This window comes from Anticarsia gemmatalis, chromosome 11 (assembly GCF_050436995.1).
Source record: "Anticarsia gemmatalis isolate Benzon Research Colony breed Stoneville strain chromosome 11, ilAntGemm2 primary, whole genome shotgun sequence".
Taxonomy (NCBI): Eukaryota; Metazoa; Arthropoda; class Insecta; order Lepidoptera; family Erebidae; genus Anticarsia; species Anticarsia gemmatalis.
Window position 1 is genome coordinate 7723992 of NC_134755.1, and position 27363 is coordinate 7751354.

The 27363-nt window shown below is 34.9% G+C and overlaps 1 protein-coding gene across 1 annotated transcript; it reads left to right on the forward strand.

Moving 5' to 3' along the window:
* Window positions 1–1461: 1461 nt before the first annotated feature.
* On the forward strand, window positions 1462–27306 carry LOC142976523 (uncharacterized). Its single transcript, XM_076119937.1, has 5 exons — window positions 1462–1663; window positions 23377–24873; window positions 25376–25560; window positions 25947–26161; window positions 26392–27306. The coding sequence occupies exons 1-5, from the start codon at window positions 1624–1626 to the stop codon at window positions 26645–26647; spliced, it is 2193 nt and encodes a 730-aa protein (XP_075976052.1). The 5' UTR covers window positions 1462–1623; the 3' UTR covers window positions 26648–27306.
* The last annotated feature ends 57 nt before the right edge of the window (window positions 27307–27363 follow it).

Sequence of the window (27363 nt, forward strand, 5' to 3'; positions counted from 1 at the left end):
CTACTGAGGGAACTGCTGCGCTATGTGGACTTAATAGAACAATCGTACGTAGAGTACAATCAACTACAATAGTTCCAGCAATTATGTTTCGCCAGCCTTTATCAGATCGACGCTGTGCATGAATGAACGTAATTAACTCGTATTACTTCGTAATGAAGTGTTAATTCGTCTATTTCATATAACGAAGGCCAACGTAAAACTCAACACAAATCATCGCGCCTGTGTTTATAATTAGGTTCGGTTTTGTAAAGGGTGAACGTATTGCAATTCATCAAGCTCAGCTACATTTCTAATTTGAATAATAACACCGTTTAATTCGGTATCGATTTCAAAATCTTGCAACTGATTACTGCATTTGTAACCACTAAACTCACGAGGCAGGTTTAGGAAACTAATTTATCTCATGCGTAAAAATGAAGTAAGATTTATTACATGAAATGCAATGTATTAATAAAAGATGATACGTTTAATCGACCGTAGTTTATTATGATTGATTTTAATTACACACTCATTTGATTTAAGTTCTTAAATGTTTGGTAAGTAAATCAGTGTATTGAGACATGAATAGTGTTTTGATTTAATGATTCTACCAGGTTACTGCGCTTGCGATATTAAGGCTCAATACGTTTGCTGTGACTTTATTTAACATAGGTTATCTGGTACTTATTCCTAAACTGTGGAACTGGCCCTAAGTTTACTTGTGCTGTATTATGAGTACAGGTAGGTCATATTACTCATGCTTCGTGAAAGTTTAAACGCTTTAAAGTAAATATCAGGCGGGTAATTTGTAATCCTTTATTATAAAAATCCTTGACCACAAGCTAGAGCGGGAAGTTACTATCACATACGTATACAGTACAGCATTGTCATAAGAACATAATAACATAGCATTGTTTCATACAATGTCGATTCATAGTCAAGGGTCGTCGATATGAATTGCCAACTTGTGCCAGCCAACAGCCGTGGGAAATGTTTGGTGGCCGCGCTGCAGTTTTTCTCGGTAAGGTAGGGTAAATTTTCCTGTTGTAGACATTGAATAAGATGCTTAAAACTGTGTATAGCAAATAAGTATTGCTCATTCCAATGACCATTTAACATTTCATTAGATTTTCCAACGTTAAATTTTTCGCGAGCATATTGTTTTCAACACCAACGCCAAAGATTAGTTTTTCAACTTAAATGTATTTCAAATAATTTTTTGACGTGCTTTAAGACAGGTAACAATTATAGTTTAACACCAATTCCTTCCATATAAAGTCAAAGAAGCACAAATAAAAGTTAATAATAATGTAAATGCCTTACAAAACTATGATAAGTCTTTTGATGTTATTGCAACAAAACTTAATTCTAATCAGCTACCTACTTCAAATGGCTAATTTCACCCTATTTATTGTACGCATGTGTTCGGAATCGGATACGTTGAAAGAAGAATGTTTATACGCCGTCGAAAAATTGTCTGCATGGCGCGTTGTTTGGCTCATGCGGTCACTCGTATCGCGAAGCGCGCCGGACTCACGCGCTAGTTCGGCCGATGCGTTTTTACGCGGGAAAAAATACGTCATTGTTTACGTGATTTGAAATATACTGTATGAATGATTGACTATAAATATATAAACAATAAATATGGATTACAAAATGGAGATAGTAGCTCTTCTTTTATGCGGTAAGTGGAGCCTATTTTGTTTTTGATAAGACTTTTAATTTTTTGATAAGCTTGAGGAATAGCAAAATACTAATACGAGATATTTTTTCCTACGGTTAAGAAATATTAACTCATAAGGCATTATAAATGATTTTCTAAGTCTGAATAAAATTACTTACGAAAAATTTTGACGGTGTTGTAAATAAACCTAAATTTAAACTTAATTCGTGAGATCTCAACACAAACTAACAGACACATTGTCCAATAAATTAGTATCAGTCAATTCATCCATTATGTAAATAAATCGCTACAAATAGCTCATGAAAAAACATCGGAATCACACTGAAAGAGCTCGAGTTATTTCGCTTTGTTGCGTATAATTGCTGTAATTGCATTTGACTCTGCGTCGAACATTACCCAATGACCTCACGGAAAGAAAAAACGGCCGTTTGGTCAGTTTTCATTGTCAATGTCTACTGAAAAAGGTTACAGACTATTAACTGGCTATTGACAATCTCTTACGTGCTTAGAATCTGTGTCACAAACATTATATTTTAGTGAAACATATTTTTTAGAAGTGCATAGTTGTTTTTATAAATTGTTATGACTCATTTTCCTTGTGCACTTAATTTTAAATGCTTGACTGTAATTATTAGACTAACCTTGGTATAAATGCCTGTGCAAGTGGAAAATTATAATTGAGGTTTTAAGAGAACTAAAGTGCTTGAAAAACTTGTATTCATCTCCTTGTTTATACTTAGTTAGATCAATATTTACAACGTAATAACTCATTATATCATTGGATGTAGTATAAAGTTGCGTAAATTATGATACTCATGTATATTTTTAATTATTATAAAAATAACAAAAGTAATAGTATTAGACTAGCCTAAACAAAGAGATTCATGAAAGTTACAACACAAAATGTATTTTAATATAGTGAAAATATTTTGGGCTAATTATTACTTATTTACCATAGACTGTATTATGATAATTAACATTTTTTTAAAAATAAATATTTAACATTAAAAAGTCTCGTACAATTTTGAATTTAAGTGAATGCCGCAATTAATATATTAATAAGATGAATAAAGAAAGTTTAAATTGTAGTTAAGTCGACGTAAACAAATTTTAGTCAACATTTTTATTATTTAACGTAAACCCGGTAGTAACCTTAATGTCGTCTACAAAATTTTGGGCAAAAAGTGTTTTTTACCAGAAAGGCCTCGGCATCGAACCCGGAACCGTTCAACTTATCGCGCTTCAGGCCATATTGAACCAGTTATAATACGCGAATGTGTTATTTATTGTCTGCACCATTTTAGATTTCCGCTAATCCTCTGTATAAAATATGATTTGCATTAGCATCCTTTTGACGTATGGAAAAATATAAAAAAGATGGGTAAGCACTTCGTAAGATTATTATAATCAAGTACAACATTTTATTATTTTATAAATGGCTCTTAGTTTCTCTGTATGCGTTAGTTATCGTTTTACAAAACCAACGAATTAAATATTCCGGTTTAAAGCATTGGCACGTTCCAAAACTTTCAAAGCTAAGCTTAATTGCATCTTTTAACTAGTACGTTATTAGGGCACGATTCATTTACATAACACTTGCCTTCTCTGTCGCAATGTTTAGTATAAAGATAAAACGTAAGTACACCTAGTGGGTGGCTTAAATGTATCGCAACATCGACACCACTGTCTTTTTTTACTATATCTACCTACTGACGAAATCATAATGTGTGGTTTCTTATATCTTTAATATGTAAAACAATTCGTTGTGAATAAAAACGCAGCCGTCATTATAACAAAATTGCACAAAACCACGAATTCGAATTATTTAGTCTGCCATTGCGTAAGTGTGTGTTTAGGATTCGACTGTGGGAAATGATTGGTAAATAATTATATAGTAGAACACAATATACAGAAACGTTTTATAACTTATGAGTTAAAATTTTTGTCTTTGCATCCGGAGATTAGTCCCGTTTAAATGGCCAATAGCTGTTGTTGTGTACTGGAAATAGAAATCGATATTTATGTGCAGGAACAATGTAGCATAGATCGTAAATTATATCTAGACTACGTGCCCCACTTTTACAAGGCGTGCAAATATTTAAGACACTATTTGGACATACATACGATGATTGATACGCATGCAGTGCTATTAAGTGGACTCTCCATCTATAAATTTAATATACATACTCGCCAGGTATTTTATAAGAAATCTTTCTTCTGCATAAATATCGCTGTCAACCGATCAATCAACTCTTATAGTCATTATACATCCTATGATTAAGTTGAACGTCTTCAAACATTCCATACTTAATCAAGAAAGCATATTATGATAATGAGCATCGCACAAGCGAGTCGTACAGAAACACTATTTAATAAACCGGTAGACAGTTTTGATTATCCTTAAGTTGAACTTACGACATCTAAGATCTGTGTTGAATAATATAGAAGCTATTCTTTTATGAAATAATTGATTATGTAATAGTTATAGATTGACTTTTAGCGTGTATAGTATTAAACTAGCTGACCCGCGCAACTTCGCTTGCGTCACATAAGAGAATCATAATTTTCCCCGTTTTTGTTACATTTTTCACTGGTACTCTGCTCCTATAGGTCGTAGCGCGATGATATATAGCCTATAGCCTTCCTCGATAAATGGGCTATCTAACACTGAAAGAATTTTTCAAATCGGACCAGTATTTCCCGAGATTAGCGCGTTCAAACAAACAAACAAACAAACTCTTCAGCTTTATAATATTATATAGTATAGATGTAATAGTTATAGATTGACTTTTAGCGTGTATAGTATTAAACTAGCTGACCCGCGCAACTTCGCTTGCGTCACATAAGAGAATCATAATTTTCCCCGTTTTTGTAACATTTTTCACTGGTACTCTGCTCCTATAGGTCGTAGCGTGATGATATATAGCCTATAGCCTTCCTCGATAAATGGGCTATCTAACACTGAAAGAATTTTTCAAATCGGACCAGTATTTCCCGAGATTAGCGCGTTCAAACAAACAAACAAACAAACAAACAAACAAACAAACTCTTCAGCTTTATAATATTAGTATAGATATGACGATGCACACGTTGTAGTTTGTACATTAGGAAACGGATGTTCAGCGGAAATATGGGAAAATGTTGTTTTAAGCGTCTTCGTACTGTGTAAGAGAGTACTCTACATAATCGACGCGACATTAGCCATCTAATGGACATTTCTAAGACAAGGAAACGTTTTTACTTTTGTCCGACAACTTAATGGCTTTCTCTCACTAAACGTTATTTTATTTCCGCAATTAAGTACATAGGTTACGAAGAGTACGTCGGTGTGTTTGATGTTGATTGTAGAGCAGTGAATAGTCGCAAGAAAAAGATCGGTTTTTCCGCTTGACTGTCCTCGTAACATTGACTGCTGATGAGGCTGCAATAGAATGAAGTAACAGGTGACCTGTAAATAATTAGTAGGCTACTACTGCCACTTAGATAATCATTTCTTTGCGGTGCATCAACTCTTGGTGTACGTGAGCCTTTTGTTGTTTGTATTTAATGTCATGGTCGGATAATTTGAATTATGAAATAGTTGACAAGTCATTCGCTTAGAGGGTTAAAACTACGCTTGCTTTAGTTTAAAAATTAATTGTTGATTTACTTGTAGCATCAAAACATTGAGCTCAAAAAAAAAACCGAGATTTTTTTAATATATATTTTGCGGAATGCTGATTTCCTAAACTTTACATAACGTAATGTTACACAAATATTTGTGAATCATTTAGATTTTATAATAATGCAGCATTCCACTTACACAGATATCTCGTAATGTGCCCAATTAGTATCCGATACCATGAATAATTCATTAATTTTAAGAACATCTTCCTGACGATAAGAATTTGCGGATTTATGTTAGATATATTCGTAAATATAACATCACGCCTGTTATACTGGAAAGTGTAGACAGGGGCGTAAGATATATTATTCGGTTCGTTTCATTTATAATGTTAGTCCCATGTAATATGGTGAAAGTTTATTTGAACACTTCGGGCTACCGTTGAAAAATATTCAAACATTTAGCCGAACCCGGGAATTAAAGCCGAGGCACAAAATTAACGGGTAATTTGATAAGGTTATTTGACCTTAATTGACTATGCTTAATCAGAGGTAAATGTACGATAAAAACTTGTCATGCGAAACTAGTCTCTTGGTATGAAATTGTGTAATAGAAGTAAGGTTTATCTAAGATGCACTATTTTCACTCGTTAGAATAAGGAACCAGTTTACCTAACAAGATTTACTTGTAAGGCCCTACGGTGTTGTGTTTACTTATCGATGAAATAACTTAGGCGCTGTCTCCACGAGCGAGAGAATCGCGGCGATATTATCGTCGTGCCACGTATTTCTATACACTCTCTATGGAACCGTCTCCACACGGCGATAATATCGCCGCGATACGACGAGTGTCAACGAGCGTGCGAAACGTCAATACATCGTCGCTAGTCGGCCGCGACAAGCAGCGAGTCCGCCGCGCGATCGCGACGAGCGCGCAGCGAGCGATTGTCCGACGATACAAGGGCGGACTCGTCGCGATTCTCTCGCCCGTGGAGACAGCGCCTTATACAAAACTAAGATTGTTGTGAATTTATGTTTCGTATCGGATTCGAAAGAGCTTTAAGCCATTGCTTTATTTAAACGTATTTCCTCAATAATATTATACAATATAACAATAAACTTCGATAATATACTTGCCCACGACTCCGTCCGCACGGTATGTGACCTAGGACACAATTTTTATATAAACAATCAAAATCCTTTATTAGGATGCCTACGTCATAACATCTATGCTTTTCCAATTTCAGCCCGATCCGTCCAGTGGCGGTGCGTTGATAGAACATTATGTCAGTCAGTCGCCTTTGAGTAATATACATATATTTATATTCTAGCAATATCATCTATAGTAGCCTGTACTTTGGTAACGTGCCCGGTAAATGGCAATAGGCACGTCCCCTAATACATAGGGATAACATTGATGTTGGTCTAAACGTTCTGGGCTTTCAACTAACAGGCATATACGTATGTGTAATAATGAACTTCGCATTTCAATTTTCAAATAACATTCTTAACTTGCAAACAAACAATAAATAGATAATTTCTTCACATTACATATTTTTAATTCTTTCATTATAGTTATAGTAAAATTGTTTGCGTTATTGGAAATACATGTTTAGATGATATAACATAAATTCTATTCAGTTGATTTACTTGACTATTATTGTTTGAAGTTGTCGTCAATAATAACAACAATCTATGTGATTTCCAATAAATAAACCGTTTTGTTTTGATTTCACGATTATTTTACTTGCTGTAATATACTTATGAACATAAATTGCTTACGGTTTAATATTATACTTGATATATTTAATAGAACTCGATATAATATGATTTATTCACAAGTATTTCGGACGCCGACTACTGGGAACACTACGAGTATATTCAATGTTTAAAGCACGCATATTCAATGTTTATATTAAGAAATTACTTCTGCCCGCGATTTTGTCCGCGCTAAAACTTTACCCGGTGTAAACAAACAGTCCTATGAGTTAATTCAGGATATATAAAAACGATCTGTGTTAACAAAAATAAGAATGAATAACGTAATTTTTTAGTCTTTATTCATTTTTATTTTTGACCACTTCCCGAGATTCAGATAACGCGTGAATTGTGATTAGTTCGTATAGTTTGTAGTACTCATTACCAACATTATGTCATGATTACACTCAACACTGTTTGTTCTTATATCACAGTTTGTAACGTAAAGTGCATATAATTGCTCGGTAATGCTCAGCCAATTACTTAGTTCCCGGTAGAAGCTATGCATCCTTATCTACTATTAAATCACACTATTTTATTCTTGTTTTTTTGTATTGACGCTACACTTGACGAACGATTCTTTCATAAATTTTCGGAGATTATTGAGACTAGGTACTTTTAAATTGATTATTTTAGAGTAACTTACATCTTAATGTAAGTTTTTTGGGGCACATAAATATGAACTCAACGATTAATCAGACTATAAACGTCGGTCACCAAGATATTTATTTAGATACTTACATAATAAGTTTGTTAGTTATAATTGAACTAACTACCTCTATAATAGTAATATGCAATTTTAAATACATTCGCATAATTATGTGTATTTATTTAAGATTCCCACTAAAATAAGGAAATACAAAAATTATATAGGTACTCTTTATGTACATACTTCAATAGTATTATGTACGGTTGCGTGGCACCTATCTTGCGCTGTCGGCGTCGTGTTCAGTCAATAATACCTTTACGGCAATTTAATCGGGCTTACAAATGCATCCATTTTCGGCGAATTCCGTACCGTGTATCATTATAACTTAAACGTCGGAAAATGTACCTATACATACTTGTTCGTGAAGACAGGAAATTCGTTTATTTGGACGGAAAAATAAAGATATAATCGTCAAGTAATCATCAATATATCAAAACGCTAGTACGATTTATGTTTGTGCCGCATGCACATGTAGTTCTGTGAACTGAAGTGAGAACACGTTCAGATAGGAAGTTATGACTGCGCTTCATTTTATATTCATACTTTTATAACATCCTACTTTATGGAGAAATCATCTATCTGATCTTAGATATATATCTTTATATTCATCTTCTGAGAGTAATCGGAAGACGCGGATATATTTGCCTCCTGTTTTAATTTATCAATGGACTCTCATCTCATATTTCTGCAGGAAGCTTTAGCTTTATCAAGGTTCTAGATTTAATAGGAAAAGTCCCTTTCTCACCGATGACCGACGATGACCTTATGCAACTTTAATAAGAAGTTAATTTATTAATAATACTTACTCACTGTGTCGAAATAATCTTTCAAGAGTTTTTGTTTCAAACAGGATTGACATCAACCAAGTACAATCATAAAATGTTGATCATGAGTCAACCACTTTCTCAATACGGTAAACGAGTTTAAACTCCAAAATACTTACTCCTCGGCGACCTGAAATGTATCTTGACCTCTCATACAAGATTCTGTGAACAAATAAGTTGATAAATAAGTAATCTGACCTTTGTAAAAGTATGTAAGAGCACTTCGATTACATTACATTACGTGGTGTTACCGTACAGTTACAAAACTTACTTTGTTGACGTCAACTTTACAAAAAGACTTTATAAAGAATATCATATTTCGCGGACGACATTACAGAGTAATACAGGTACAAAAATTACGTATATAAGGTACCTACACAATAAGACTTGGTAATCAATATTGTTCTGATTCACAATAAAACCTAAATATTGCATCGAAGTCACGACAGTATGTGCAATGACAGCGACCACGTCCATCTCTTATCTGCCGCTGTAGAATGTATAGTTGTACACATATTTTCATTATATTTAAACATTCCTGTCACGGTGTGCGAGTGTTTTGAAGTTAAGTGTATCTTCATTCTGATACAGTAATGCACACGAGTCTTTTGTGACGTAATGGTAATGCAACGGTGTCGGAATAGTTGTAATCACTGCACCGACAACGTAAGGTATTCAACACTGACTAGATAAATGTTCTGTTTCCTTGATGCGGGAGTGTTGACGTGAAATATAGCATAAGTTAGTATTAAACAAGTCGGTAAATGTGTGTGAACATAAGCTAACCTCAAGGTAGTTTGAGGATAACTTATTATTTAAACGAAGCTGACACCCAGCTGTCATTTCTTGTTAATACATAAGCTGCTTAAGAACGTTATTTTATCTAATGTACCATTAAAATATTGTAAGATTAATAAAGAAAAACACATATGCATGGTGTGAAGTAATGTGGATAATTACAGTTAGTTACATACGCTTATAATTGATTGTTTACATTTGTAAACAAATTAAGTATTTTAAAACTAAATAGGTACCTACCTAGTTTTAACGTCAATCGAACGAAAATATGCAGTTACTGACATTCTGATTGATGCAATTAACGTTCGTTTACATTAGATTTAATCAAAGGGGATTTAATAAGGATTTTAATTTTATATCTGACTATTTTATTTCTGACCTACAGTACCTACATTTACACGATACGATCTTGTCGTCGTAGTCCTTCTATAAGCTTCATATCATCTCAGACAAATGAGTCGTGACGAATCAGCACGCCTAGTTGGTTATTTGTGACGAGCTTCTGACTAGACTAGCTTAACGCTAGTAGGTCAGCATTGTTCCATCACTTCTCAATATTATTCTCGCGTATTACGAATGCCATCAAAAACATCCTGTAAAAAACCTCAAGTCTCGCAGTTCAGTTTCTTTGCTGTAAAAAGTTGTGAGATCTATGTAATACCAAGTCGGTTAATCTATTTAGTCTCTAGTTAAAGGATCTTCTGTCTTAAGTTATTGTATAAGTTATTATCATGCCAATATAAAAAAATATTTTACGTTCTAAACAACTGCCGTGCGCCCAGATAAAAATTTGAAGACTTATTATATTTATGTTTAAAATCACAGTGTGGTTCTATATAATTATACTTATCGGCTTTCGAGCAATAAAAAATGCATAATTCATTTCCTTAAGTAAATAACCAAAAAAAAAAAAACAGCAAGGTAAGTAAATGGAGTACCGCGGTACCTGGTAAAGGTAATTTATCAGGAAGTTTAAAATACGATATCCTGAAATGTTTTTGTGACCTTTTGTATCGATAATAAAAAACGCACTAGATATAAAATAATAAATGTAATTTTACAAATTGTTCAACGAATCGGTTCGAATGTACGCTTACGGTAGAGTTAGTTGTACATAACATGAAATAATTAACCTGTAGCCCGATTCTCTATTACTATCGACTACCGACAACCGAACTGTCATCGAGAAATTTTGTATGAAAATCTGATCAGCGCCTCTGACGGGTGTCGCAGGAAACATTTCGGCAGTACATTCTAAATGTCAAATGTCGATAGCTAGCCGGTTGTCGGTAGTCGATAGTGGTAGAGAATAGAGGTACTGTACTGTGCCTCGATTCTCTACTACTACCGACTACCGACAACCGAACTGTCATCGAAAAATGTTGTATGAAAATCTGATCAGCGCCTCTTGCGGGTGTCGTAGGAAACATTTTGGCAGTACATTCTAAATGTCAAAATTTCGATAGCTAGCCGGTTGTCGATAGTCCATAGTAGTAGAGAATCAAGCTACTGGCTGGACCAATTAACTCGATTAAGAGTTAAGTATTTCCGCGCACTTCTGTCATTGGAAACCTTGATGTAACGACTATAGTAACATCGAATAGTAGCACGATTCTGTACAATTCGAACCATCGAGTATCGAAATTTTGACATTTAGAATGTACTGCCAAAATATTTCCTACAACACCCGTCAGAGGCGCATACAAAATTTCTCGATGACAGGTCGGTTGTCGATAGTACATAGTAGAGAATCGAGCTACTGTACCTCGATTCTGTACCACTATCGACTACCGACAACCGGCTAGCTATCGAAATTTTGACATTTAGAATGTGCTGCCAAAATATTTCCTACGACACCCGTCAGTGGCACTGATCAGATTTTCATACAAAATTTCTCGATGACAGGTCGGTTGTCGATAGTAGAAGAAAATCGAGCTATAGATTGCAGTGTATAGCATAAAGGTGTTAGATACGGATGCTTCGCTTTCACTGTGCCTCGGCCGGCAGGTGCGTGGTGCGATTGACCTTCCGCGACCTTCACGATGACCACCGCAGTCACGTGTCCAAAACATAACACGTATACCTACATGCATTTGTTACTGATTTCTCTACAAGTGGCCAGTTCTATCTATCTATATAAATAAAACTCAAAGGTGACTGACTGACATACTGATCTATCAACGCACAGCCCAAACCACTGGACGCATCGGGCTGAAATTTGGCGTGCAGATAGATGTTATGACGTAGACATCCGCTAAGAAAGGATTTTGATCAATTTTACCCCCAAGGGGATAAAATAGGGAAAAAGTTTGTATGAAACTTTGACTATTTTAAACCGATCGGGCTGAGACTTTGCATGCATAAAATACTATAATGAGGCATCCCCTGATCCCCTTACTTATCCCGGGAACGGGATCCCGTGAAATATTTTCGACTTCTACGCGGACGAAGTCGCGGATAGAAGCTAGTCTTTGTATCAAACACAATAATTCAAATGACTCACGAGTCGAAACGTACAATCGGTTACGATTTCGCATTCTAGTTGCTACTTCCGCGTCTAGTCGGTAAAGCGCAGTGGAGGCAGTATTTCACTCAACAACTGTTAGACATTTCCACCGATTTGCGGTACGATAAAAACGGGTGTTAGAAATGTATAAATTACTGTACTAATAGGTAAGTATACGATCAGTCCAAGTAATAATACACGATTATGTAAAAAACTTATACCATTTCTGTAGCTTATCAAATAATTGAAGCACGATTCGTTTTGGCAAGCAATATAGTTTCCAAATGACGTATTTCAAATTAATAAGTTTTTATTTATGATAATAGCCGGCATTAGTAAAAAAATCTGCAGGATCTAACATTTTAATTAAAAATGTCACACTATGATAAACTAGCATGTATTTAAAGCATCAGACTGGAAATGATTACTTAAGAATGCACACAAAAATATGTAATTATACGTAATGAGAAAGTAATTGTTTATTTACTGAAGTAACAGTTTCTTGCTTAATATTCTGTCAGAAATTTAAGTAAGTATGAGGTAAAGTAAAGCTTAAGCGGTTGTTTTACAAGTTTACTCTTCAAAGAGAAATCGTGTCACCGGATTCAAAACACAAGCTTAACTTAGCAACTTAAAACTATTCAACCCCTCACAACCAACTCTGCTATTTGCGTTTATTATTACGCATGTAAATATAGATATTACATAGGTTTGAATTATATCTATTAGACCACTATGTCTGGCAGACAATAAGATGTTCGGTTCCTGTAGAAATCTCATATAATTATAGTTAATTCCATTGAAATAAGAGAACAAGTATCAGAGGTGTAGTCAATAAAAACGGATAAGTAGTATAATCACCGTGTGTAGTGATGCAAAATTGAAAGTCGAAAGTGAGATTTTGCCGACATAAAATGGGGTTTTAAATACCGAGCCATCATATAATCTGACTGCAATAGACCGTGGCGATACGGATGTTTAACATCACAATAAATTACAGCTTAACTAAGTTATACAACTAGCATGAGTTAACTTAGTCCTATGTAAGGACAACCTAAGTTGGTAAAACGTTAAGTAACTTAATTTATACGCTTCTTTCTTACTGCCATTACTTAAGAATTGCGTAGAGCTTTGATTTATTCAGATATACTTATGTGTTACATCCACATATTACAAAATTATTATAATGAATCGAAGACAATCATTGTTAATGTAATCAATAGAGTCAAATATTTGAGTTATGGTTCATTTGTGTCTGTTTTATTGTGAAGTAATGTTTTTAACTACTTGTTTTTTAAGTAATTTCGTATGATTTATGTGTGTCCTAATTAACAAGATTATAAAATAGATCAAGAGCCCAAAGAGCAAAATATGAACTGTCGTCGTTTTCTAGTGACAAAATGTCGGACACTACCATTACGAAACCAAAAACACAAAAAACTGAGGTAATGTATTGTGTGAAAAGCGTAAAATAGCAAGCAATTACAATAATGGTTCCAACGACATCAGTGTTGCGAATTTGAAACTGCATCGACAACATTCTACATACATTCTCGGGTTTACGTAAACAAACATTGCCTTGAACTGGTGAACGAGGCACGCGACATGCTATTTGTTACATCGCAATTAACTAGACTAATTAGTTTAAGTAAACTTGTAGTCGCGAACACGAATCACAATCAACATCCGCGCGTGATTGTTGGGACACGTCGTGCTACTGAGGTTAAATGTCGAGATGGGAATGGCGCTTAGTGCATACCTTTTATTATCTCTTTAGACTATAGGATCCTGAACTTTTAGGGGTAATTCATATCCCATTTAAACGAAAAAATCATTTTGACGTCATTTGAAAAGGAATAAGGAATTTGTCTATATTGTCATTGTCTATCTTCCAAGATATAGACAATGTTAGTAGTACCGATAAGCAGTAACTTAGACAAACGTGATATAGGAGCTGAATAAAAATCACGTTAGCACGTTTGTGCGTATCTCTATAACCTAATAGATAACAGGACACCTGCGGGTTGCACAAAGACAACAACCGGAAACAAGTTCAATACAACTTAATTATTGATATTAAATAATTTGTCAGAAATGACATCCGTTGAAACACGTTTCACATTGATACAGGAAATATAGCAAACTATAAAATGATTTCATATTGCGGATCAAACATAGAAGTTGTTCACAGAACAGACATTACGAAATAATGGAATGTCATAAAAATCTATATTTGGTAGTATTAATAAACAACATTGCATTGTGCCTGACCTTATTTAGAACTTAATGAATGAAGTTACCTTTTAAATTGGGCATGTAATTCTGCAGCTTCCTAATAACTGCTCGGTAGTTTAATTGACATTTCAATAGTCTGAGAAAAGCCCAGTAAATTGTCTGTAGAACGAAATAGGTAGTAAGAAATGTAGATTTAAGATAGGCTATATTGGTGCAGTAAAGAGACATAATGTCGGCCTACTTTGAATATGTCAGTTGTTACAAAAGACATGTTAGATACTGTCTAGAACTAAAATAGACATTTGAAATTAAACATAGACAGTTACTTTAAGCAACCACTGGACTATACCATAAATCATAATTTTGTGCGAGTACCTACCGAATGAATAAATTGTACCACTGAATTTATTTTCACGGAGCTTTGAGTACTATTCTTGATAGCAGTTTTCCACTGCTTACAAGGTCGAAATAGGTTCTGATAACAATAAATGATTATTATTATATTGTAAAGGAAGCTGTAGGTCATCTCGTAGGCGTCCACTAAAGAATAGCAGTATTGCACCATGCGAGCAACGAACAATGGGACGGACAAGAGAACGATGAAGAAACACTACACCACATATTGTTGGAACACTAGCACCTATCAATTAAATATCATTAAAAGAATACGCTGACGGTAAATAAGTGAGTGCATCAAATTGTCTCACGCAGTAATTAACATTCACAGTGCAGTATAATGGAACAATTAATTATGAATAACTGTGGCCATGATATGACTTTGTAGACGCGTCGGATGCGCTAACCATTTCGAGAAGATATGTATTTGGATCTTGACCCAGTTTCTACGCACAACTGTGTGTAAGCTAGTTTAACGTAGGAAGTTTAATTGAATATACTAATCAGTAGCTTATTGTGGGACTAGTTAGGTAGTTTATTATAGAGAAGCTACGAAAAGCTTTTCTTGGTGATTTAATGCTTCTATAACTACTTACTCCAATATTATCTGTTACCAGTCAACAAAGCTTAATAAAGAAAGCCGTCAGTGTAGACAACAAATAAATATTACGAATTTTCTCGTCAAAATATTGCATCACACTATTTGGTCTATAGAAAATGAGTAAATATGCACTTTGTGCAAGACAGGATTTATGCATCAAATAACTTTAATTTACATTATCTAGATCCAATCGGTTTTAGTAGATTAATAGTTCGAATATTTGCATGAAATCTCATTAACCTGATAAGTTCAGTGATCGTAAATATTCAAGGCTTTAAATCCATAGAAAATTTAAACAATACACGAGGAAGTAGTTTAAAATAAAGCGGGGATAGCCTTGCGGACCTTGCGGTCAACGGTAATGGGCCAAAACTCGATCACCACGATTTTGTACGCGAACAGTTAATTAAATTCTGACGCAAGCATCCTTGTATTTACTTAGTATCTTTACACTTATTTGTTTTACTCATTCCATTCGTATTTCTAAATGTAACAAAATAATTTGGCAATAATTTTCAGTTTTTGTAATTTCTGAAGGTGAGACAGCCGTCGTGAGAGCAAACGTTTGTTAAAGCGTACGTGGAAGTTACATATAAAACAATATGATTAAAAGTAATTAATTATTATTAAGTATAAAATTATTATTAAATAAATGTCTTCATATGCAAATCAATGTCTACGTATCTAGATAATCTATACTTAATATTATAAAGCTGAAGAGTTTGTTTGTTTGTTTGTTTGAACGCGCTAATCTCGGGAACTACTGGTCCGATTTGAAAAATTCTTTCAGTGTTAGAGAGCCCATTTATCGAGGAAGGCTATAGGCTATATATCATCACGCTACGACCAATAGGAGAGTACCAGTAAAAAATGTTAAAAAAACGGGGAAAATTTCAACCATTCTCTCTTACGTGACGCAAGCGAAGTTGCGGGTCAGCTAGTTAATTCTTAAGTTTCAAGAATTAAGGAAATGACTGAGTGGGTTGGCCTAAGTTGATATTACGACTCTATAATTTGAGAAGTCCGCATTATTATTCGTCACCAAACGTGGCTGACGCATAGTTTCACTTATGTAAAGTATATTATATTGTTATATTAGTTGAAGCATTTGAATTTGTCATAGGCTTTACAACATACCTACTGGTATCTACTTAGTGCACAATGCTATATGATTAAACGACAGACAAAAGGGCTATAACACATAACCTTGATGTGTTTTACGTGTCAACTAGAGACAAACTGTGCATAATATAAAATATACATTTTCACACGCTGCATTCGTCTTATAAGCAGTTTGGCTTTATGTATGGCCACTTGCGTACGCGCACTGCCTGTATTATTGTACTATTGAACTCACGTGGGCAGTTGCGGCTTGCGGGTCGTTGCGTTTGCCACAAAATCTCACCTAATCGGTAAACAAGACGCGATTTATGTAATAACATTTGACGTCTGTCCCGTGCACTGTGGTCGAGTTTCGCTTTCACCATAATAACATACTTTCTCGAACTTTAGGGAGATGTTTTTATGGCAAATAACGTGACACGAGGATGACTCCGAAGCACGCTAATCTTAACTCAAGAGCATCTTGTATAACTATAACAATTTATATTTAACGACTCGATCTCCATTGTTCACTCTGCTGGTGAAATAATACACCGTTACGAGATTCCACAAGCATTTAAATATTATGGATGCATTGAGGATGTTATCACAGAAACCTTTTTTTAATAAATTGAGTGAAAGCGTCTGATCAGGCATTCAGTTTCTCGGATGCCATTAACGATCGCGTTATATCATTGTGGTGTGGTCGTGTGGTCGACGACAAACGGATGGAAATCGATACAATATGCTGTCCAAACTCACTCGAGTGAAAGTATTACGGGTAAAGTTATAAAAATAATTAACTACCTATGTGTATGTAATTACGTTGTTTCGGAAGTGACGTTTCCGTACTTACCCAATAGGTCTGCCTAAACAAGGAACGAGTTTAATTGCACTGAGATTAGTAGGGACCGGATGGGTGTAAGTTCGTTTCTCACAGTAAGCTTTGTGGTATAAATTAAGGTTGTAAAAATAACGATTATTTATAACAATTATTATTATGTCACCTTAATTCATCAAACTAACTGAATCAAGTTTTAATTATTAATAGCCGTTAAGCCGTCGACTTACTTACGGCGGCTAACGTAACGTCTTATGCCTACCAAGAAACAGGATGAGATATTATGAGATAAAGGTTTTGACAAATTAGTCAATACAGACTTGTTTCAAAATAAAATAATTAACATAATTATTGCACTGTGTGATGTCAGTAATTCATTCTCGTTGATAATTGACAAATAAAATAATTATGAGGGAATATACCTATGTATGGGGGAATATGTGTTGGAAAACTGAAGGACAACGTCTTGAGGAAAATCGCAGGCTTCAATATTAGATATATTCTGTTTATTTTTATCGAACAGGTTGATTTACTTTTTTCATGTTAAGGAAACCCTTCCTCGTATAGTACTTAATACAATTATGTATGTCAATATTTTAAGCAAACTAGTATCCCTTTAAGACTTTTTGTTTATTTTAAAGTTTATCGTAAATGTTGAATCAAGAAACTTCAAATTACCCAAACGGATTGAAACGTCAATCACTATTCACTAAAATGCTTTATATTATACAAATATATCTACCTACATACATCCATTATGTATAATCGATCTCGGCAATAGTATTTAGAATTCATGAGTATCTCTTGCGTGTATAAATATTCATTCACAAAAGATACTTTCATTTGAGTTAATAAGTATCGCAAGAAAGTAACACTTTTCTGTTTGTTTATTTTGCTTACTCATGGTCAGTTAATAGCGACAGCTAATATATTTTTTGCGCAATGGTTCGTAATATATACATTTATCATAAGCCTATTGTATAGCTAATAAATCTATTGATTGCACTAGTATATTTAAAAGAAAACAAATTATGTAATGAAAATTTCAGCTGCTTATATTTTTATCAATACTTTTTTAGAGATATAATATAGGTAGATAGGTTGTGAATTTACTGGAGCATAAAAATAAATAAATATCATCGGACAACTCACAGATAAACGTATATTATGTACTTATAATCGTCGAAATACAGGCTCAGTAGCGCAATTCTCTACAGTCGGTACTGTCAAGTATCGAGAGTTTGAAATTTAAAATGTATTGCCAAAATATGTCTTATGGAGCCGGGTAGAGGCGTTAAACAGATTTTCGTGAAACATTTCTCGATAGCTAGCCGGTTGTCGGTAGTCGATAGTAGTATAAAAACGAGCTACAGTATGTCTTTTATAACCTAGATACGTTTTCTTAATGCTCATATAAGCCGTTATATCTGTGTAAATGTCTAAGATGTCACCGTAGTTAAGCTTATAATTTGAGAGACGTGCGCATTGTGCACGGTCCGTCGTGCGTGCGCCTGCGCACCGTGACCGAGGGCCCAAGTACCTTGAGTTGACAAGATTTTTTTTACACAACTAGCACTAGATATTAGTTGATGTACCTACCTACCTACTTTTTGTTATTCACAATTAATGCGTTGGACTCAAATTATTTAAAGGTATAGTAAAATAAATTAATACGTAGAAACGTTTTCATTTTACTGCAAGTACCAGCCGAAAGAGCTGTTCATGTTTTCTAAAAAGCAACCTTCATCTATTTACTGAAGATACGGGCCATTTAATTATGAGCCGGATACCCACAAAGCGACACATGGAATTCAAGAAAGAAAATATCTAATTTTATGTACTGGTTCGGATGAACTCTACATAAGAGTAGGAGAATACTCTTCTACAATTGAACACCTGCACAGTGCACGGTACCCATATTACAGATTTTATGACTACCTATTATTAAAACTGAACTTCATGCTTGTTTGATAAATTCGCTACCTTCTAGGCAGTAAAACGAATCGAGGGATACACAGAACAAAGCAAAGTTTAGTTCACACACGAGTACAATGCAGAATGATGGAGTCGATGGGTCATGGAATCGTGACTGATTTAAACAATAATTGTTTATTACAGAGTGCATAAATACACAAATGAATCATAGATCACGATTTGTCGTAAGTTGTGGAAATCCTTTGCAAGTTCAAACACTGCTATTTGTACTGAATGTCAACACTTCGAAGAGGTATTTAGCTACGTCCTTGTAAGTTTATGCTGGAAAAGTGTGCCAAGTAATACGAGAAACGTGTGTCGGATCATATGTTTTATTTTAATAGTATAATAATAACGACCTTGGCTGACACTACTGACTAAGCTGTGGTCTCAATTCCGCCATTCACGAGTTAAAAATTACACTTACTTTTATGCATTAGTCGCGGCCAAAGTGCGTAGTATGACTTAGCAGATATAGTCGTGTTTTAATATCGCCGATCTCGTTATAAGATCTCACGCTCTTGAAAGTTGAAACAGTCATTCCGGTGGTCTTACCGGAGATTGATTGTTCCTTATCGACGATGAATCAGTATCCTGTTAATGTTTCAAATTGAAAAACAACTATTTGTCGTAGAGTCAGTATTTACATAACATAATAAGGAAGAAGCTGCGGTAGTCGTTTACCAGCATTTTGTTCGGTTGAATACTCTATAAATAAGTCTAATGGTTATCTTATATTTATAGCCTAGTATGCCGGGTGAAATCCACATCGTCAACATAAATTACAAAGATTTAATATCTAAGTTCTCGTTTTTCACGTTCGCCATAATTGCAGAACTGCTTCGGTTTAGTAAACATACATATTTTAAACCCTATTTGATATTTAAGACTAGACTCTAAAGGGCATTTTCGTGCAACTGGGCGATTCAAAGATACTAACAGTTAAAATAGAGGCGGTATTATGTTATTGGCATGAATGGTTTAAAAGTCAGAAGGACGATATCATTATATCTACGGGTCAAGGTATTTGTCGCTACTTTACGTTTCATGATACAATAATTTCCCATAGTCAACTTTAAATTAATTGTTATTATCTGGAACTGACTGCTACAATTTTTTATAAATTTATTTCGCGTAATTTAACCAATGACACTGATAATATCTAGTTATCCTCTTAAACCACAAGTACTGAAGTATGATTTTTATTTTGAAAGTTTGTTAGTGCAGTGGGCCTCAGTAACATTTATTAAATTTTCTTCTTATCCATGATCTAGAAAGCTAATGCGTTATAAATCTATATCTTACCGTGCTTCCTATTAAATGGAACCTAAATACGTCTGAGTGAATAAATTAGCTTAATTAATGTTATCGTTAGATCAGTGTAAGTGAGGCACTGGCGTAGTAAGGATACGGATCTCCGTGTGCAAGCCAGTCACTTCACTCCTCCAAGGCTCTACCCGTATTCGACACACGAATGATCCTGCCTTTCTAAAATACTTACCTACCATTTATTCCGCTGTCGCTTTGCACACAATTCGTTTTGGGTCTAATAAAATATACCCAAGCGACACGGCTCGTACAATGTGTACATGGATATTAAGTTTTGCAACACCTTTGAGTGTGAGATGCAATACCCAGCACATTTATGCCAAGTATTTCAATTATATAAGCTGACATAATTTTATAAAGAGCATAGGTACTTACCTATAGTTCTGTTATTACATAATCTATTGTTCAAGTTACATTCAATCAGTCAATATTCAAAACATTGTCTTCTATGCAATAATCGATAATTATCTTTCAAGAAATGAGGAAACAATGGACATTGCTGTTGCAGCTGTTTACTAAACTTCTTACTACCTATCGAGATGGCTACTTATAATGCCTGTAGCGATACAGCGTATCTACAATCAATTGTGAATGTTGGTTTCTCCTAGATTTCCTTTTTCCGTAAGTATTTTCACTACGAAGGTGTTATAGCAATGAAAGGACTGATGCATCGACGAATTGCAATTACTTTGCCGCATCTTATGACACCGACAATAAGTTAACGATGTATGAAATAAGAGGTTAATAACACTCTATGTTACTAAATGCATGTAGTCAATAAAAAATGTATTAAATACTCCAACGCAAGAATCAAGTTAAGTAGTGTAATGAAATAACAATCAAGCCATTGGTTATAAGCAGATAGATAGTATTTCACGTACTTAGTACGTGTCGATATTTGATATGAATAAGACCTACTTAACTCAGTAAAAGAAGTATAAATAAAATAAAAAATAAAAGAAATTTAATAGCATATATTTGGTAAGAGGCTACATTTCCGTCAATTTATTTCAATGTTTTACATTTATTTTAGTCAATGTAAACTGATGTACGCGTTTCAAACGCGTGTGTGTTCACACACTTTCTTTTATAAAGTTATATTGGGTGTGACGGCAGGAAACTAATTGATTTCTTCAGCTTTGTTGCCACGGTGAGGAGATACGGACATACAGTCTTTTTAGTCACAGTTTTACATACACTAATACTGGTTGTAGCACCATTCTTTCTACTTTGATAACTACTCTATATTCAGATTTTTATATATTTTATGTGGTACTAAGCACCACTAGCACCGGCCTGTCTGACAGTGATCGAACGACCTTATAAACATTATAATAGTATCTAATTGATTGCACATATAGAGTGCAATCAAAATATTAATTAGAGAACGATTGTACCATCAACCATTATAATCAACGATTGTAATGACGAAATAAGGGCCAGTTCGAAATCGTGAAAGTAAAGTGATTAACACTATGACCAAAACAGATTGCGCAATTAGCGATATTAACTTATGAAGTGAGAATGGAATCTTTATACTAACAACGAAATGGCAACCACCAGTGATTTATCGCACCATTTCTTTTTTTCTTACAAATGACGAAGGAGTATCTAAGCATCGAAAATAGAGAATTATTTTCGCTGGTTGACATTCGTATTGTAAAAAGGAAGCCTAAAAGCATCCCTGATATTTATCAACCGTGAAGAATTGCCTAATTAGCTATTATATTACAAAGGACAAATATTTTTGAAGGGTTCCGTAATTATTATGTGTAAATGACTGATTAGCACCAACAGTAAGGTAAAGCCAAGAAAACAAAGGCGATGTAGATAGGTACCTCATATTTTATGAGGTGTGACAGCACAATGAGAAAAAATACTTTACCGGCGCAGGTGAATCTCATTTCAAATAATAACCCGTCACAAAAGACTTGATAATGCTGATGAATGATAAGTATGTAGATTGGTAACTGTACCAAAACACAATTGTTAAAACTGGAGCACATTTCATAACGTGAACGAAGTACAGACTTAAACTGGTACAGAGACCTACGTACTAGAGATTTACTAAACACTTACCGACGCAACAGGAATCTAGCACGTGAAAGTAAACTTTGTTTCAATAGGGCACTAGGTATTTATATTAAATTGATCTGTTATCTTGCTTAATAAAGACCTCGGCGATTTTATATGGGTCAATTGGTTAGTGATTAATATGATGATCGGATAGAATTAAATTATTGTTTCTCAACTAGGCAGGCTATTTGCAAGTGATGAGTTTGGTCAATATTTTGAAGACAAGGTATGTGCAAGTAGAGGTGGGTGCGCCAAGTGAATGTTGTGGTGCTGATTGCTAATACAAATATGAAATGATTGGCGTTCTAATCGTGGTCTGTCGAATAATTGCGCTCGATTAAACTAATAAATAAGTTATAATTATTGCTTAGAGCATTACTTCATCTAGATTTCTTATTTTATTGAGTGATAATTTCTAAAGATTGGGTCTTAAATAGAATGTAAGTAGTGCATACGCTCTACCTTGTAGGGACAGTTCTGTATGTTTAATATATTATGTATAATGTAACGTTCTAAGCTAGTCTGAAATTTAAGGTCAGAGTAGTTAATGACACGCTTCATTATTGACGTTAAAGTATCCGTCTCGCTAATCTAATTTGATAAATAATTCATTTTTTATATCGGCACACGACGTGCACGTTGCAATATTAATAGTCACGATTATTATATTATCTTTAAACGGATAATCTGCTGTAATGATGCTCTAATACAAATCAGATCTATCGATATCTATGTTAATTGTATTTCGCAATCTTGCCGTAACTATTATTGTATCACGTTATTCGGCACAATGTCAAGTTGAAAAGCCACTTTGACCTCGAAGTGGGCATTGTCTTTTCAAGCTTGAGAAATTGTTTAATATAGTCTAACTAAATGTATATCTATTACTGTTAATTAATGTCCTACAGAGAATATATTTAAAAAAATTAAACCTACTATATTTTTGGTTTTAATTGTTTCAGTTATACCTGCCCTTGTCTCTACAATTACCATTACATCGAATGGAAACAGTCCAGAAATTAAAATGAAAGGAGGAATGATGGTGGACATGCAAAAAGGATTTGTACCAATAACACCAAGCTTCGCGGCGAGTACTATCAAAGCCAGTAAAATAAAACCCAAAAGCTCTAGTAACAATTCCACAAAACTTTCTATCAATGAAAGATATCGAAGACTTATTCCATACATGACGTTTTACTACGCTAATGACTTAGCTACGCCAGCTCCAGACACCGTAAAAGAAGTAGAGGTGGAGAAGGCGGAAATCATCGAGACTGGTGGTTTAGGACACGACAGTCAACGAGAACCAAAGAAGATAATATACTCGAATAGAAATATACCTAGATATCAAGGGAACAGATTAACACAACATAACATCGCGTCGGCTAATCCAACAAAAGTATTTTATAAAGGCGGTGTCCCGCTTTACCAGACCACTAAAGTAACTCCAAACTACAACCCATTACTTTCCGATTACAACGTTTTAGTTCAGAACGATTATGAACCTGGTAGAGTTATTCAGAAACAAACACCCAAAACTATAAATATAGCATATTTATCACCGACCAGAAAACCTTACTTGAATCTATACAACGAGAATACCCCGAACATCAGATATTATTTGTCAGAAAAGGAACAATCTCCTAAATATAAATTAGTACCTTATGAACAAACACCTCCTGTAAAAGTACCCGAACACGAGACTGTATACGAATTCCCAAGAAAGCCAGCACCAGTACCTGTACCTGTTTCTGGGCTACTACCTCGAGATCAAATATATTCAAAGCCAAGACCGGCTCAACCTAGTTATTTTTACGAAGAGCAAGCTGAGCAACCCGCTGTCAGACAACAACACAAACAGCCTTCAGTTGTTGCTGAAAGTTACTACGAGAAGTATCGCCCGATTCTTCTGCCTGATCCTATCATACAGAGTGGCTTCAAACCTATTATAAAATCACCTCAGTATACTAAAGAGGAACCTGTTTACAGTACTGTTATACCTGAAACTGTGGTGTCTGATGTTAGACACCAGAGTCATAGAGGGCCCGTGATTAGTATTGACGATTTAAGGCCAAAGTATTATCAGTACGTTCCTGCTCCGGCTACAACGCAACCTCCGCGAGCGACTTCGACGACAGTTCCGCTTGCAACGTTACTAAGCTCGCTTCAATTAAACAAATCGATCCCTAAACCAATTACAAAAGATAATGTTGGTTCATCGATAAGAACTTTACTGCAGGTGCTGACTGCTTTAAAGGCAGTGCCACAGCATAATGATGTAGAGGCACCAGTTCTAAGTTCTCCGAAACCATTTGTTCCTAAAATTGTGGACGTCACTCCTAAACCAGACATAGAACAGATCCAGCCGGCTACTGAACATCCTGCGTCAGTAAGCGATGAAGACTTGCACGACGAACCGTATTTAGCTCACGTGAATCCGCCTTCGCAACATTTAGATGGTGAGTCAGTTTGGAGAGAATTTAAGATATAATAACTTAAGCAAGGCATACTGTAAAAGGCAAGTAAAATGAAGTATGCGTGAAGTTTTACCAACAAAATGTACCTAGTTGTAACTGTAACAACATGTACCCAGTTGTGTTGTACTTTGCTAACTACCAACTTTTTATTCAGTAAAGTATTGCAGGGCGTCAGGCAGAGACAACTAGGTACATTTGTTTCAGTTCAGTTCTCAACAGCTCTAGCTAAATATCGTCATAATGATTGTTGTGAGTATGACGTGAGTGACTGCATTTTCATTCCTGACCTCGTTATAAATGTTAATAAGTAGGTACATTTAAAGCTGTGTAACTAAAGGTTAAATATGTCGTGACATTGGATATGTTTAACTGAGAAAAACCGTCTTGAGATTCATGACGTCAAAAGAATAATTAAATTGGTAGACATATATTTATCTTACACTTACCAGGTTTCCATTAGTGATGTTTGTATGCTCGTTTACAGATCATCCGACGAATGGTGGCACCAGCCAACAGTTTCCTTTGCCCACCACATCAGACGACGAAGGCGGCACTCCAGGGCGACCAGGAATTGACTATCCTACACTTACTGTCATACCACCCACAAGGTTTGACTGCAAAACGCAACGGTACAAAGGCTTCTTCGCAGATCCTGAGACCCGCTGCCAGGTAATTTGCAACTTAAAGGAATGTGTGTAAAAAATAGTTGGCGTTACGAAGGGAAAGTAGGTCGCCAGCTGCTGTTGACGTCTGTCTATGCATATTGCATTTGTGGTAATTACTCACCAACCCTACAGAGGATGTTTCCCAAAATGGTTAGTCGCGACACTACTGGTTTTTATAATGTCGTTTTTTTTCTTAAGCCGTCGAGAAAAACAGTCGTGGGAGAATTAAATTTCATAAAGCAGAAATTTGAATATAAACAAAGCTTTTATTATCTTTTAGTTTAAGTCCAACTGTTTAAATAACTGTCGTCTGGCAGTGGTGTGAAGATTCTCACTTCTTTGAATAAATGTACCTGCTTTACTAAGCGCCTACGTAAAATGTATTTTCAGGTGTGGCATTACTGCGATCTAAATGGTGGTCAAGCGTCGTTCCTGTGTCCTAACGGGACTATCTTCTCTCAAGCAGCGTTGACGTGTGACTGGTGGTTCAATGTCCGATGCGCTACCACTACACAACTGTATGTGCTAAATGAGAGCCTCTACAAGTATATACTTCCGCATTCTCCAAAGTTCCCAGAAGATTACAGCGGACCCTTGGTCGATAAGTAAGTGTGTCATAACACGAATCAATTACCCAAAAACAATAATAAATCAGGTCAAACTGGTACTGAAATCCTCAGTGATTTGTAATAATGTCACTTAACTTTTTCTAGTCATGTTGAGAATACGTAGGTACTTCATAGATGTTTCTAACTGGACTTTAAATTATGTTCTTTGTAGGGATTTAAAATATTCATACTTACGTTCCATGTATACTTACCATATAAATTTGCAGATATCTGACGCTAAAATTCAAAGAGATGGAAGAGGAATTTAAAAAGAACAAAAACAAACAAGCTGCCTCAGAGAAAATGGATTCAGATGAGGATAAATCAGATGAGTCCAGTGAAGACTCCAATGAAAAAGATAGTTCCAGTGAAGAAACTGCGGACGATGATAATAACACAGCTAGTGAGAACTCCGCCGATGAACCTAGCGTAATTGTAGAGTCGCCTGGGACCAGCGGCAATGTCGAGCGACTACATGAATGAAACCCCTTGTCACTTGTAATTAAAAATACCATAGGATAGCTATGTTACGGTAGCAGCCTACTTCTAATTGAGGACTTGCATTTGTAGAAAAATAGTAAATTATACATCTGAATATGAATAGGAAACTAGCTGCAGTACCAAGTGATGCGAGTCATATCTTTAGAACTTAGGCTAAAAAGCTATTTATGACTTACGAATATTAAAGAGGTTCAAATGTTGCTTCAAAATAAAATTTGTATCGATAGCTATAGTTACTGCCAGTAGATACATAGGTATAAAACTGTGATAGTTGTAATTTCTTGATTATCTTCAGAGTGACTGCTTCCTCAAAAATGTTACTAGTGTGACTGACAATGTTGCCAGTTATTTAAAATGTATGTTGTAATTACATTATTTTGCCATTTTTGCTATACTTTTCGTAAATTATGTTAGTGTTAGAGAATTAAACTTGCCATATTTTGCCATGTTTAATTCAGTTTGAATGTAAGTATGTGTGCTAGATATTGAGTTGGATATAATTTAATTGTAATTCTAGTATTTATAATTGAATACTCATAGTGATATATGTGCAATGTGTAAATACTTACACCTATTTGTATGTTATGCCATTAGATCATGATTACTTGAAACGTGCAATAAATTTATTTTAAATCTATAAATATTGGATGATTTATTTTATGACCGTTCAAAAGAAACACTAGTTTGAAGTGATGTAG

Bases quoted from the DNA above. Each gene is read 5' to 3' on its own strand.
- LOC142976523 (XM_076119937.1), top strand. From the start codon at position 1,624: ATGGATTACAAAATGGAGATAGTAGCTCTTCTTTTATGCG. The intron at 1,664-23,376 runs GTAAGTGGAGCC...TAATTGTTTCAG, and splicing joins AGTAGCTCTTCTTTTATGCG to TTATACCTGCCCTTGTCTCT. The intron at 26,162-26,391 runs GTAAGTGTGTCA...ATAAATTTGCAG, and splicing joins AGCGGACCCTTGGTCGATAA to ATATCTGACGCTAAAATTCA.